General features: G+C 55.1%; 2 protein-coding genes across 6 annotated transcripts in view; one reads left to right on the top strand and one right to left on the bottom strand.

Moving 5' to 3' along the window:
* The first annotated feature begins 957 nt into the window (after positions 1-957).
* LOC100468216 (protein DGCR6) lies at positions 958-12665 on the top strand. 4 transcript variants are annotated; one of them, XR_004620153.1, is made up of 6 exons: positions 1673-1846; positions 1925-2085; positions 5992-6092; positions 6901-7041; positions 7516-8073; positions 11904-12665. XR_004620153.1 is itself a non-coding variant. In XM_034642328.1 (5 exons), exons 1-5 carry the CDS (start codon positions 1054-1056, stop codon positions 7660-7662), a joined length of 597 nt encoding a protein of 198 aa, XP_034498219.1. In that variant the 5' UTR covers positions 958-1053; the 3' UTR covers positions 7663-8093. The 4 variants fall into 4 exon arrangements, 3 of the variants coding, with proteins under 3 accessions (XP_034498219.1, XP_034498217.1, XP_034498218.1); XM_034642328.1 differs by lacking the exons at positions 1673-1846; positions 11904-12665 and adding an exon at positions 958-1100 and having other exon boundaries at positions 7516-8093; XM_034642326.1 differs by lacking the exon at positions 11904-12665 and having other exon boundaries at positions 7516-8093.
* The window catches only part of LOC100470434 (proline dehydrogenase 1, mitochondrial), a 33895-nt gene continuing 28515 nt past the window's right edge, over positions 8728-14107 (bottom strand). The window contains exons 13-14 of one of the 2 annotated variants that reach the window (XM_011226709.3): positions 9433-9521; positions 8728-9358 (exon numbers count right to left, since the gene is read on the bottom strand). In XM_011226709.3, the coding sequence (XP_011225011.2) occupies positions 9171-9358; positions 9433-9521 (277 nt within the window). In that variant the 3' untranslated portion in view covers positions 8728-9170. The remainder of the gene's footprint in view (positions 9359-9432; positions 9522-14107) is intronic. The other variant, XM_034642329.1, reaches the window with a different exon arrangement.

Genomic DNA, 14107 nt, shown 5'->3' with positions numbered 1-14107 from the left:
AGGATTGTTTTTTGCCCTTAGCAAAGTATTAACATTGAGGCAGTTGAGTCGCTAAAGGAATGTCACTCTGCCTGTTTCAAGGACTTGTCAATGGGCTGTAAGTAGTGAGGAAATTTAATAATTTTTCCTTCTGCCTTTGTTTCCCACATCACCAAGCATGAGGCCTAGTCAGAAGAGTGCTCAGAGGAGCCTGTCCAAAGTTTGGTCAAGGAGTCTTCTGTCAAGACATCATCCTGGGGAATGCCCTAAGTTAGGCTAAATCCTCTCCTTGGCCTGAACCCTACAGAGCTCCCTGGGGGTCAGAATGCCCTCTTCTGCAGAGGTCTGGGCATTCTAATCCATGGCCAGTTGGATTCATCTGCTCAAGTTGGCCACACAAGCCTTCTTTCTGGTTGTCTTCTTCAGAAGTCTGCCTACTTTTGTATTTTGCTATACAGCAGCCCCCTCCCAATTTTTGGCAGGACTGAATACCCTCCCACTAAGATGAGGAAGACACAATACTGGTTCTCCATGGCAGGAATCCCCCGCCCCCATGAGCCCAGCAGATTATTCAGCAATCCAAACTCTGTTTTGTAGATTTTTGTGGCTTATGAAAACCGTAATTGTGGATTCCAGGAAATTTTTTTCTCAAGGCTGGGCTGAGACATTGGGCTAGGTTTTCTTCGACATGTTGACTACCCTGGTGGAAGCAGAAACGAGGTGGGGAATGGGACTCCTCCCCGAAAGTGCTGGGGTTGGGGCAGGCTGTGGGACCACCCTGGGCCTGCCGAAGCCAGATGCCTCCTGCAGGACCTGACTGCTGGAGCTCTCAGAGCCCGCTAAGGTGTGTATGTTTGGGTGGGGGCTCTCTTGACGGGTAACCCGGACAAACGTCCTATAAATGGAAGACAAGGAGACTGAGGCCTGAAGGTGACGAAAACGGCTCAAGGTCACACCGCTTGTACTGAGANACTACCCTGGTGGAAGCAGAAACGAGGTGGGGAATGGGACTCCTCCCCGAAAGTGCTGGGGTTGGGGCAGGCTGTGGGACCACCCTGGGCCTGCCGAAGCCAGATGCCTCCTGCAGGACCTGACTGCTGGAGCTCTCAGAGCCCGCTAAGGTGTGTATGTTTGGGTGGGGGCTCTCTTGACGGGTAACCCGGACAAACGTCCTATAAATGGAAGACAAGGAGACTGAGGCCTGAAGGTGACGAAAACGGCTCAAGGTCACACCGCTTGTGCTGAGGGGATCAGTGACTCAAGGGCTTTTTCGGAGAGCAAACAGGAGCAAACAGATTGTGACAGCAGCGGCCACCCGGGGCCCGCAAGGCGCAACAGGCGCAGGCACTAGACGAGAACCCCCCTACCTTTTCCCCCAGGATGCTGCCCAGAGCAGTGGGGGGGTGGGAGGGGCCTCGGTTCGCGCCCACCTTGCGCAGGAAGGACGAGCTTCCTCGAAATCTCGCGATTTCGAGGCTGTGGTTTTACGCCTCTGAAGTCGAGNCCCTCTGAAGTCGCGTGGGCAAAATGACATGGTAAGAGGCGGGGACAATGAGGGACCCTCCTTACGAACGTCCGCGGAGGGGTGGAGAAAGCCTCTTTCTGGATGGTGCGGAGAGTGGGCCGAGCGGGGCTAACTGTCGTAAAAGGGGGCGGGACCCACCGCGTTGGAGACGGACGTAAAATGGGCGGGACGCGCCGCACTAGGAACTGACGCAGGCGTTGCTTTGGCCGGTGTCTGGCCGGGCTCGGGCGCCATGGAGCGCTACACGGGCGCCTTCGAGGAGGCGGTAGATGGGGCCCGGCAGCAGGAGCGGCATTACCAGCTGCTGTCCGCGCTGCAGAGCCTAGTAAAAGAGCTGCCAAGGTGCGCGGCCGCGGGGCGGAACGGGTGGCTGAAGTGGCCCTGGTCCCGCCCGCGCTCACCGCGCCCCTCTGCCCGCAGCTCCTTCCAGCAGCGCCTGTCCTACACCACGCTCAGCGACCTGGCCCTGGCGCTTCTCGACGGCACCGTGTTCGAGATCGTGCAGGGGCTGCTGGAGATCCAGCACCTCACCGAGAAGAGCCTGTACAACCAGCGCCTGCGGCTGCAGAATGAGCACCGAGGTGCGCGGGGGCGGCGGGACGACGCACGCTTCTCCTCCGGGAGTTTAGCTCTCGGTCTCTGTGCAGGCCGAGCCCTTCCTTGGGTGTCGCTCAGATGATGTCCCTAAAATTGACCAGGCCAAGGGCTCGGAGACTGCTAGCGGGGTTCTTTTGGTGACAAAGGATCAACGCAGTTTAATTTTTTCATTTGCACGGCCCCTTGTTAGCATAATATCCAGACTCTCTCTGCCCGTGTCTCCACCCTCCTACAAGCAGGATGGCCCAAGGCCTCCCTGCCTGGTCAGTCCATCGTCGGATCCCGGCGGTGGCGGTCAGCGGTAGCGGTTGACCACCCCCAGTGATGCCCCGAAGTGTTGACAGCTCTGCTGTGCCCTTTAGGGTCATTTCCCCCTCCGACAGCGGAGAGGGCCACACCACCACCCGCACATTGAGTTCCCCTGCACTATGCCCTGTGGCACCCTTGGGACCCGAAAACTTCCTCGCTTGAGCCACACCCTCAGCCAAAACCTCGTGAGCATTGGCCCCACCCAGGCATCCCTACTCAAGGGTCTCCCGGAGCCCCTAACTGCAAGGTATGCTGGGCAGCTCTCCCTGCCCCATCAGTTTCCCACCTTTGTTATTTTCTCACCCAACTAATTTATTTTAAAAAAAAAAGTTAAAACATACAGTAAAGTTGAAAGAATAGTGTAATGTTATACCCATATCCTCTCCAGCTAGATTCAATAATTAACATTTTGCCAAAGCTTTAATACCCCTAATATATGCAACACCACAGGGCTTCACCATGTGTCCGCAGCATTCCTCTAGACTGGGGTTTTCAACTGCAACATTGTTATTTGTGAACAAGTCTTAATGGTAAGACAATGTCTTGTGCATTGCAAGCTGGTTAGCCAGCATCCCTGGCTTCGACCCACCAAATGACAGTGGTACATTACCCCCGTGACAATCAGAAATGTCTTCAGACATCCTTGGGGATCAACCTTGGCCCAGGATTGAGAACCAGTGCTCAGATCAAGAACACTTTCCAGTACAAGCACGGTGGACAGCATCCTGAAAACAATCATTCCAGGGTGTCTTCTGACTTTCAGTCCACAATTACGTTATCCAACTTGCCGTAAACTCGCTTTGTGAGGCCAGTGTAGGTTTATGCATTGCCGTTGGATACTTTGGTCTCTCTGCTTCTGGAATAGTCCCATTCACTGTGGTATTCGCTTTTCGAAGAGTCTGGGGCGTTCTACCTGTAGAGTGCCCCCATTCTGGGTCTGTCAGATTACTTCCTCATGCTGTCATTTAACCGTTTCTCCACCCTCTGTGTTTCCTGTACACTGGACAGCAGGTCCAGGCACGATGATAGCTTAAACGTTTGTGGGAAAAATGATTGTTTCTTTCAGGAGTGGACATGGGGTTTTGTTGAATCCCTTTTTCTGCATCTATGGAGATGATCACATGGCTTTTTGGATAACTTTGGTGAATTAGTCATTTTTTAATTCCTGGGATAAATCCCATTTGGTCAGGATGTATTACCCTTTGTTTATGTTGGATTTGATTTGCTAAAATCTCGTGAAGAATATCACCTCCATGTTTATAATGGACGTTGATCTGTAGTTCCTTGTAATGTCTTTGTCTGGGTGGGGAGGGTAAGGCTGGCTTCATAGAGTGTGAGTTGAGGAAGAGTTCTCTTCTGTTTTCTAGAAGAGTTTTTATAGAATTGGTATTACCTTTTCCCTGCCGTTGGAGTGGTTGTCTTTGTAAACATTTCTATTGAGGGGTAGGATGGATACAGTCACAAATCCAAAGTACATAGCTCATTACTCTTTGTAGTGCTCAAACTGTGCCACATTTGCTCAGTGGGAGAGCTCTTGGGCTGGCTCCTCTGTCCTTTTGATGTGTCCCCATCATTCTTGAAGCACTTCCTTGCATTCTGGTTTAAGCTCATCTTTTCCAGTTCTTTCCCTGCTCCGGCCCCCCTCCAGCTTTTCCAGCAGCCTCCCGTCAGGATGCACCTTCCCCTTTGGCCACCATAAAGCTTTCCCACTTCTCCTGCCTGTGCTTGAGTCTCTGCCAAATGCAGGCAGTGATGGTCACTTAGTCTCTTTTTGTCAGTAAGTAGTTCTTGTTCTCCTGTGGGTGATCTGTGTTTATCTCCACAAGAGGTTACTAATTCAGAGAGCCAGTAAAACACTCAGAATAGTAAAAGTGGGAGGTGGACAGCAATTTCTTCGTAGAATCCTGGTTCCTTTTAATGAGGAGTTTTTGATAACCCTTTAGACACTTTGCTACTTGTCCTTTGGAAGTTTCGGGCACATTTTAATGCGACCAGCAGTGGGTGAGCTCCCTGTGACTTTCTGCCTTTTCCTTCCAACTCAGCAGGTGGTGGTGATTGGCTGCCATTGCTTTCCTTGGTCATTGCTAAAGCCAGGCCTCTTCTGCCTGGGCAGTGGCCACAGCTGTCTTCTCACCTATGGTTGCTTACCCAGTGTAATGTGGGAGTTGTCTCTGGGATTTGCAGCAATATTTCATAAATGGAGTAAAGGAGATGACATATCCCTGCATTTATCTATTTCCTCCCGTCCTGCCTCCACAGGGTGTAAACATTAACCAGGGAGCATCTTCCTGTCTTCCTGTGTCTTAAGTGTGGCTCTTGGTTTCAAACTCATTTAACGTAATAAATGCCATTGTTGAGGTGGGCACAGAATGCCAAGAAACAGAAGATTGGGAGGGTTCTGGGCATAGGAGGTGCCAAACTACTAAGAGGTGTCTGCTTAAGACATAGTGTTGGGTTTGTGTTTCCTTATGGCCAGGGATCACTCCTTATAGGGGAGATCTGGCCACTTGAAAATGGTCTAGGATTTGGGCTATGTAGTTTGAGTGGTTTGTTTGTTTGTTTGTTTTTTGAGAGATAGAGCACGGTGGGTGGGAGAGAAGGGCAGAGGGAGAGGGGAGAGAGATAATCTTAAGCAGGCTCCACACTCAGTGTGGAGCCTGATGTGGGGCTCAATCTGATGACTCTGAGATCATGACCTGAGCCAAAATCAAGAGTTGGACGCTTAACGGACTGAGCCACCCAGGTGGCCCTGGGCTGTATAGTTTTGAGTATTCTGTTTTATAATTGGTTTCTTTCCATTCGATGGTACCTTTCTCCTCTGTCCAGTCCTATGAGAGTGGACAGTTTTGCTTATATTTATGGTATGATTTAATGGCAGCTGTGGGAGCTTATTCTCAGTGGCCATGGTGAGCCCCACTCCAAGCAACACAGACTCCCCAGCACAGAGCCTCTAATGATGGCTCATCCCATCCTTGGGCCTCCCAAGGTTCGTACCCACCTTACTCCCTTTGGGAGCTATGGATGGGATGGGGCAGCTCTGCCCTCCCTAAAGGGCAGCGCTGAGGGAATGATACCACCACGCCTCCATGGGCAGAGGCTGTGCCATACTTGGGCACGACGACTCCTCTCCTCGCCCTCCTTTTCCAGACTTTGCCTGGGTGGTCTCTTAGACATCTCAGTGAACGTCCCTTGGGTGATGGGCAGCTCACACCTAGGACTGCTGGCCTCTGGCCATCTGAGCCCAGAAGCCTCTGGACTACAGTCTCCCACTTCTCTTGGTCTCAGTTGCCTTGCACCCTCCAGAGTCCCCTGGATTCTCACTGCTGGAGAGAGGCCCTGCCCTGGGTGAGGGCAAGACTGAGTGGGGTAGGGAACTAGGTGTCCCCCAGAACTCCACCCAGCTTCTAGTGCAGGGCTTCAGGCAGGCTGGGTCATCAGGCAGGGGCTTCACCTCTGCACCTTGGCCTGGCTGCCCCACAGTGGGACAGCCAGGGTAGGTGCCAAGGCAAGAAGTGTTCCCTGTCCCCCTCCATCTCCCCCCCACACACCTGCTGGACTTCTCTGGTCTCATCTCCTCCTAGTGCTCAGGCAGGCGCTGCGACAGAAGCACCAGGAAGCCCAGCAGGCCTGCCGACCCCACAACTTGCCCGTGCTCCAGGCAGCTCAGCAGCGTGAGCTGGAGGTAGGGTTGTGAGCCAGGTGGGTATCACCTGGGCTCTGCTGACTGGGCTGTGGTGAAGAGGGCTCAGGGTGGTTTGGGAGCTGCTGGCTGCTCTGGGCCTCAACTTGGGTGGGCTTGGAGGGCCTGATGAGTCCCCAAATGTGGCTCTTCACTGTGGAGGTTTGGGTGTAGCGGGACCAGAGAGAGAGAGTGATCCCCCTGCTTCCCAAGACCATAGCTCTTCAAGGGCTGGGCCTGTTCAGGGTAATGGTGGGATGGTAGGGCCAGCCAGCAGAGGCCCAGTCTGCTCCCAGGTTGCTCAGGACAACCAGACCTATATGTAACCAAGAAGCCATGGGTGGTGGGGGTGCATGGAAAGGCTTATGCAGGGCCCCAAGCAGCCCGGAGCCTGGGTGTACAGGGAAGAGGTGCCGAGCTGGAATCAGCAGGCAGCCCCAGTGGGGAGGAACATAAACAAAGGCCCAGAGATGGTTGGCAACTTGATAGTAAGCAGAAGTGGACCTGGCATCTGGCCAGCTCATGGTGGTCCCAAGCAGTCCATGATGGGCAAGGCCTGGCACAGCAAAGGGAGGACACCTGGCTGGGGGTTCTGGATGGGAGAGCATTCCAGGTAGGGCAGCTGAGCCCTTCTGCAGGGTTCAGTGTGGCCAAGAAAGGAGCAACCTGGGTGCAGTAAGGGCACCATGGGTGGTCTTGGAGCCACTGGGAATGGGGAACGGGTTGGAGGAAGTGGCCGGCGACCAGTGTGTGTTTGAGGCAGTGTGTGATGGGCAGGGGGCTGAGCCCCTGAGCCACCCTCACCCTGCAGGCAGTGGAGCACCGGATCCGTGAAGAGCAGCGGGCAATGGACCAGAAGATTGTCCTAGAGCTGGACCGGAAGGTGGCAGACCAGCAGAGCACACTGGAGAAGGCTGGGGTTGCTGGCTTCTATGTGACCACCAACCCACAGGTCAGTGCCTCAGGCCTGCCCTAGCACATCGCAGGGGATGCTGGTTCCCAGAGGCCCAGTTCCCTCTGGGGTTTTATCACTGGTCCCTGGGGAGCCAGGCCCAGAGTGTGTGGGGGGAAGGGAGGAGGGAAGAATTAGTAAGGCAGGTCCCACTGCCTCTGTCCATAGGAGGGCAAGCCAACTGGCTGTGGGAGTGTTGTCTGCCTTCCCCAGGCCTGCTGCTCACAGGGCCCTCATTTGCTCCTCCCCTACGTACACCTCTGTGCACCGAGCCAGGGCAACTACAGGCCCTGTTGCGGGGTAGCGTCCCTGCTTCTGTCCCATTCTGGCAAGCTGTGGCCAGGATTCACTGGAAGTCAGTCCTATGGGTTCATTGCCTGGCACTCTGTAGACCCCAATATCTGCCTCTGGGCCCTTGGGAAAAGGGGGCTTCTGCCAGGACAGGAGACACCAGGTGTCATTCTGGTCTCACAGCAGCCCTTCTGCACCCCAGGAGCTGACACTGCAGATGAACCTGTTGGAACTCATCAGGAAGCTGCAGCAGAGGGGCTGCCAGGTGGGGAAGACAGCCTTGTGACCAGGTGGGGTCTCTGCCAGTTACCTGCTGCCCATCATGGCTGAGAAGACAGCCCTGTTCCTGTCACCACAAGCAGTGGAAAGCTGAGTGCGACTTATCTTCCCAACACCTGGCCACCACCTACCCAGCTGCCTGCAGGAGGGGTTGACCCTCTGAGGAGAGGCCAGGTGGACCCTGGCTGCACCTGCCACCCACCTTTGTCCGATTTTGTTTTGTCCAAAGCTAGGATGGTGTGGTAAAGGGAAGAGTGGGTCTGTTCTGCTGGCTGGCTGGCTGCCCCATAGTCAGGGGAGAGTGGGGCTGGAGGTCCTAGCACCTTACCACTCCACTGGGCACATCCTAACCTTTGCCATGCCCCATGTTCTGGTCTCCATCCCTTCCTTGGCAGGTGCAGCCCGCTAAGTTAGTGGAAGACACTGCAAGGCCCAAGCCCTGTGAGGCCCAGAGAAATAAAGGTACTTCAGTGTGGCCTGCATGTGGCTTGTGTGATAGCTCTGTGGTATCTGCCATGACCAAGGCCCAACAACAGCCCTCGCCTTGTAGCTCTGTGGCCTACAGAGGAACCACCAGATATCTGCCCCCACCCCCCTTTGTCACAGAGGCTCCTCCCACGGGCACCCCCTCTGGGGCTCCCTCATGGAGCTGCAGGCTCAGCCACACCACCTTTCCCCCGGGGTAAGCCCCAGCTCACTTGGACCACATTACATGTAGTTGGCTCTGGGAGGCTGGAGGCGGGGGCAGGCAGCCATGCATCTGGTCCTGTCAGAACAGCAGGAGCCTGATGGGGCATCTGGGGCAAAGGGCACAGAACATCAGGAAGTCTGGGGGATAGAGTCCCCAGGTAGAGAAGCACCAAGCCTACTCCTAGGAGCATCCTGTCTGCATTGGTCCGAGCCCAGGGACCCTACTGTCGTCATGGGTTCTGGAGTTAAGGGGTGGGAGTGTCCAGCACCCCACATAGCCGAATCTGTGATACAGCCTGAAGGGAGGGATTGGTGGTTCCACCGCACCCACAGTGGGCCTGGCCCCCAGGGACACATGGTGCCAGAGAGGCAGAGCCGTCAGAGCCACTCCATCTTTGATGCTGACCCTGTATGATGGTGCAAGGGAAAGAGCATTGCAGGCGTGAAGTTAAGGGCTGCAAAAGTAGTGTTTTATTGACCAGGCCAGCTTCCCCAGCCTGGTGACTGCCCGCCTGGGGGGCTCAGGGGGCACAGGTTAGACAAACCCTGACAGAAAGTGGTCCTTCGGGTCCAAGGTCATGGGGGCAGGCAGAGATGGGAGTCGTGCCCACTTGCTGAAAGGCCATTCCTGACAGTTCCCGGTGGCTCTGGCAGGCATGAGACAAAGCCTGAGCACCCACTTCCTGAGCAGGGGCCAGAGGGATGCTGAGGCCCCACTTCCAGCAGGTCTCAGTCAAGGTCATAAAAAGGTGAATCCACGTGAGGTTGGGGTTGGGCTGTGGCACTGGCCCGGGGGCCACCTAGAGCCCCTCCCAGGCGAGGGCTGGAGGCTGAGTCTGAAGGTGGGTGATGATGGTGGCCCCTGAACACTAGGCTGGACGGTGAAAGAGGCTGCCTGTGCGGAGCCTCCGCTTGAGTTCCTGCCACAGCAGCTGTCGCTCCCGCCAGGCGCCCTGCACAACACCACTGTTCTCCAGGGCACGGCGCGACAGGTAGGGCAGCACCTCCATCACAGGGCCATAGGGCACATACTTGTACACAGGAAAGCCTGCCTGACCTGTACACAGGCAGAAGCAGTGAGTCCCAGCCCTGGACACCCCCACCCCTGCTCCCCAGGGAGGCCTAGCTCACCTAGTGGAAAGCTGATTTGGTCGCACATGCCCAGTAGCTGTCCAAAGTACACCTGGCGATCGGCAGGGTACAAGCCCAGTTCCTCCATCCTATAGACAGACAGCGTGGCAGGTGAGCCCCCCGCCACCCCGGCTGGCTGCCACTCCCAGATCTTCAGGCATACACGTTAGCCTCCATTTCCTGCAGCATGGGCATGGCTGTAGGCTCTGTGCTGCCCAACTAAGCCTTCGCCCTCTGTTTCCCACCTCAGCCCATGGCTACCAAGTTCCCTCCTCCCCCTCCCACTGTGCTCTCTCTCCCTTCCCTCTTGTCTGCCCTGACCTCTGTTCTGGTACCCTGACCCAGCAAGGCAAGCCTGCCCCGAGGTGTGGCCTGGGGAGGCTCCCAGAGGCCCTCCCCTGCCCCTTTTTGAGCCCCTCTGCTTCAGTGCCACATCCTCAGTCCCTCGACCTGACCCAGTCTCTTGTCCTCCCCTTGCTGGCTGCTCTGTCCCATATAGCAGTACTAGCCACTGGTGACTGTGGAGCCTTTAGAATTCTGCTGGCCTAAACTGAGATGGGCTGCAAGTATCAAACACATACGGAATTTTGAAAACTGTGGAAAAAAGAATGCATTGTTTTTCTGAAGTGCTGAAAACAGGTAATATTTTGGGTATGTTGGGCTAACTGAAAGGTATTATTAAAATTATCTTTTTTGTGTGGCTAATGGAACATTTAGAGTAGACGAGGCTCACATTTCTATTAGCACTGCTCAGATGTTGGGGTGGATGGCCCCCAACTCTGTCCAGCATCCTCTCCTGTCCTCACACCTCCTCTCGTAGGATCTTACAAAAATTCCCAGGGTTTGAAATGTCTACTTGCTGAGGATTCCCACATTTTTACCTGCAGCTTCCTGTATCCACATGTCCAGACTCAACATACCTGCACCAGCGCTCTGGAACCTGCCCTCATCCTTCCACCTCCCTCAGGGTATATTCAGCCTGGGTCCCCTCACACCCACCCAGGCTGTTGGCCAGGAGTGTGCTTCCCTGTCTCCAGGGTCCTCCTCTTCTGTCTCAGGCCCCTGGCTCTCAGAGCACTGAGGACACCTCACCCTGGCATGAGGGTCATCCCATAAGCCCTTTCCCTCCTTCCCTCAGAGTCTGACTCCAGTGTGGGGGCCACCCAGTCTGAAGCAGGCCACAATCTCTACCACGTTGCCCTGGTCTCCAGTTTAGGTATCTTTGTTCCCCACTGGAACATGAACCCTGTTAGAGTAGGGCTGCCACCATATTGCTGCCCGCCTGACTACTGATGGTAGGGACACTCTGGTGGCTCCCACAATGATGGCTGCTGACCCCCCTCCACGCCCTCTGCCACGTGATTGCAGCTTCTCCCAGCAGATGGGGGCTCTCCACTTGCCATCTAGGCTGGGCCTCCTGACTTCCTTTGGCCAAGAAGACAATAGCAAATGGGATGTGGGCAGAGTCCTGCCCTCCCCAGGGCTTCTGGAAGCATGAGGCCACCACGTGGCAAAGCCTGGGCTGGCCTATTGGAAACTGGACATGTGATGCAGTCCCCTTTGCTGTCCCTGCCAATGAATGAAGCCATTTAGGTCCAGTCAGGCCTTGGCTGACCACAGATGCAAGACAGACCCCAGGCAAGGCCAGCAAAAGCAGCCCCCCGCGGAGCCCAGCCCACACTGCTGGCCCACAGAATACACTGTCATTCAGGCCTCTGAGTTTTGGGCTGGTTTGCCACTTGGCCAAAGCTGACTCAGGCTGTCAGACTGAGATCCCTGATGTGGCGTCAGAGACTCCTACCGCTTCCTCAGGGAAGGCAAGCCCAAACTGCTGCGGGCTTCCCAGAGCAGAAGCGCAGAACCACGGACTGGAGGGGCTGAGCCTCCTCCACGCCGGAGGTATTTGTAGAGCCTGGCACAGGCCCAGGAGGCTATGAGAGAGGAGAGCATGCTCGGCTGGCACTCCAGATGGGGGCAAGCCGTGTCCACGGCAGGAGGCTGCCCCTTGCTAAGATGGTGAAAACAGCCATGCTCCGGTGGGAAGACTCAGGACAGGAGGAAGAAAGCCCTTCTGAGGACAGGTTATACCTTTCAGAGTTCCACTGGCCTCTGTGAACGAGTGGACTACCTGTGAGGCCTGCATTAAATGTGAGTGGCCAACCAGAGCCTGCTGAGCCTGTAACTGAAACCTAGGAGGGCGCCACCTCCCATACCACTGACCCACAGCGGGGCCTGCCACTGTGCAGGGGTGCAGGCTCCCAAGCGCTGGGCGAGGGGTACAGGGAGGCTCTTGGGGTACGCCGTCTAGTGGAGGACCCTGGTGCCCTGGAGGGTTCAAGCTTGGATCGAGTTTCCATCACAGAGTAATATTTTTAAGTCTAAGGGAAAACCAGATTTTAAGGTTTACAATTGAATCAGGTGTTTGTTTTAAAAGTCGGGCTAGACCTAATTTTTTTTTTCTTTTTGCACAGAGCACAAAAGGTACCCCTGGCCCTCTGACATCCAAGGACAAGGATGGGGCATCCAAGGCAGGAAATGAGCACCTGGGAAGTCCCTAGGGATGGAGAGAAGAAGGCAGAACAGTCCTGTCCAGCTGGGACTCCACTCGGCCCCCCACCCATCCCACGGAAGCAGTCAGACACAACCCCGGCAGGGACTCTTGGGAGGGAGCCTCGTCAGTCTGCACTCAGCCCAGGTGGCACTGGTGGCCTCGGTGCTCTTGTCCCCACCCTGATGGCCATGACTGCTGTGCATGAGAAATCACGGTTTTCAGCTGCAGTTTCAGGCTGTAAAAAAGCAGTGCCATCACAAGCAGAGAATAAATGCCTCGTCACTGAATGGGTGTGGAGGGACCAGAGTCCAGTCATCAGGCAGCACCCCGCAGGTGCCCAGCCTGGCTGTGCCCTGCCCTGGCTGTGCCTTCACCCCTCCTTCCCAGAGCCCAGCTCAGCCACAAGCCTTGGGTACTCTGCTTTGCTCCTGGGAAAGGCTGGGTCCAGCAAGGCTGCCGCCGCTGTGCTTTCTGCGGGGCCTCAAGCCCAGGAAGGTGGCGGCTTGGGCTGGAACCCCCCATGTGGTGCTGCTTGGGTTAAGACAGAAAACACGAAAACATGGTAATGACACGAGTATTTAAGAATTTACTTCACCTTATTCCTATATCTGACTTGTATGGATTCTACCAAAGTTTTACTCCACAGGAAAGGCATTTAAAGAGAAAACAGACTATATTAAATTCCAAATGCAGTTTAAAGCATTTAAGAGAAATTATTTATAAATCAGGTGACGCGCCAGAGGCCTCCTGAAGAGTGCTGACGTTACACACTGTGCATTTCAGTAAGCTACTTAAATCACCTAATGAAATTTAGTTTTTGAGTCTGCAACTTTAATAAGTCAGGTATTAATTTTAAAAATCAACGTAACCGCAAATAGCCTTTTTGCTACTGCAGTGCCAATGCCCAGCTGGGCCTGGGAGGCAGGGGGCCTGCGGGACCCTAAAGCTGCCGCGCCAGCTCACCACACAGACGTTACCCCGCAAACACCACCGCGTCTGGCAGGTCAGTGTGCACATGCTTCCACAGCACTCCCCCCTCCCCCCTCCCCCACTGGGGGTGCCTACCTGCGCAGCGTGAAGTGAATCGTGTCCTCGTTGTGGGAGGCCACCATCACTTTGGCCTTGGTGTTGTGCTTCAGCTCCTCCAGGACATAGTTGAGGCACCTGAGGAGAGTGCCACATGAGCCCCAACCTGCAGAGGCCACCGGCAGGCCCAGGGCCAGCCAGCCAGCCCACTCCTCCCAAGTGAGGCCACAGCAGTGGGACCAAGGCTGCACTTGTCATTCCTCAGCACCTCGTGGGTAAGAAAGAAAACAGGAGCAGCACCCAGGGCTAGACATTCGACAGGGCACTAGCTGGGGCACAGTGCCCCAGGCACCCGTGACACATGCACCTTCGCTTCTGGGAAGGTGTCCACAAGGAAATTAAAGGCCTGGGGGTGGGGGGCCTCCCTCTGCACACAGCGTGAGGGTGCTACCATCTGGCAGCAATGGTGCACGTCCTCGGACCCACCAACTCCACTGCTACGAAGGTGCCACAACTGTGTCCTCGCCTGTGAGTACATGGGGGCAAGGTGTGCTATGGGTCACTACTGTAATGACCTGGATGGGCACGCTGCTAGCTGTTGGGTTAACACCGTGGGCCTGCACGCGGACATGGAACGATTCAGATGGGTGTTAATGGAAAAGCAAGGGCACAGGGCTGAATGCATAAGGCCAAAGCTGATATGGGTACACACATGCCATACTCGGAAGCTCTGCCGGGGAGGAAGCGGGAACCAGGGAGATGCTCAGGGTCTGAATCTGCAACACACATACAGCCTCCTAGAAAAAAAATCATAGGCTCCGCCTGTCCCTGCTGCATGACAAGTCAGCAAGATACACGGACCAAAAGCAGATGCAGACAGTTGATGACCCCAGTGTGTAACAGGGAAAGCAAACGGGCTATATACAAGTCAGGAGGGCCACTCAGGGCATATCCCTTGTCCTAAGGGTCACCAAGAGCTGGCTGGGGGCTTTTCTGTACTAAAAATGCACCTTAATAGTTTTTGGAAAGGGTACAACAAAAGCATATTTTTGCACGGAGCACAAAAGGTGCACAAAAGAGGATTCAAAAAATAAACTA

This window comes from Ailuropoda melanoleuca, chromosome 14 (genome assembly GCF_002007445.2).
Source record: "Ailuropoda melanoleuca isolate Jingjing chromosome 14, ASM200744v2, whole genome shotgun sequence".
NCBI classification, from domain to species: Eukaryota; Metazoa; Chordata; class Mammalia; order Carnivora; family Ursidae; genus Ailuropoda; species Ailuropoda melanoleuca.
Note: the sequence above shows the minus strand (reverse complement) of the source record. Positions and strands in the feature narration are given on the sequence as shown.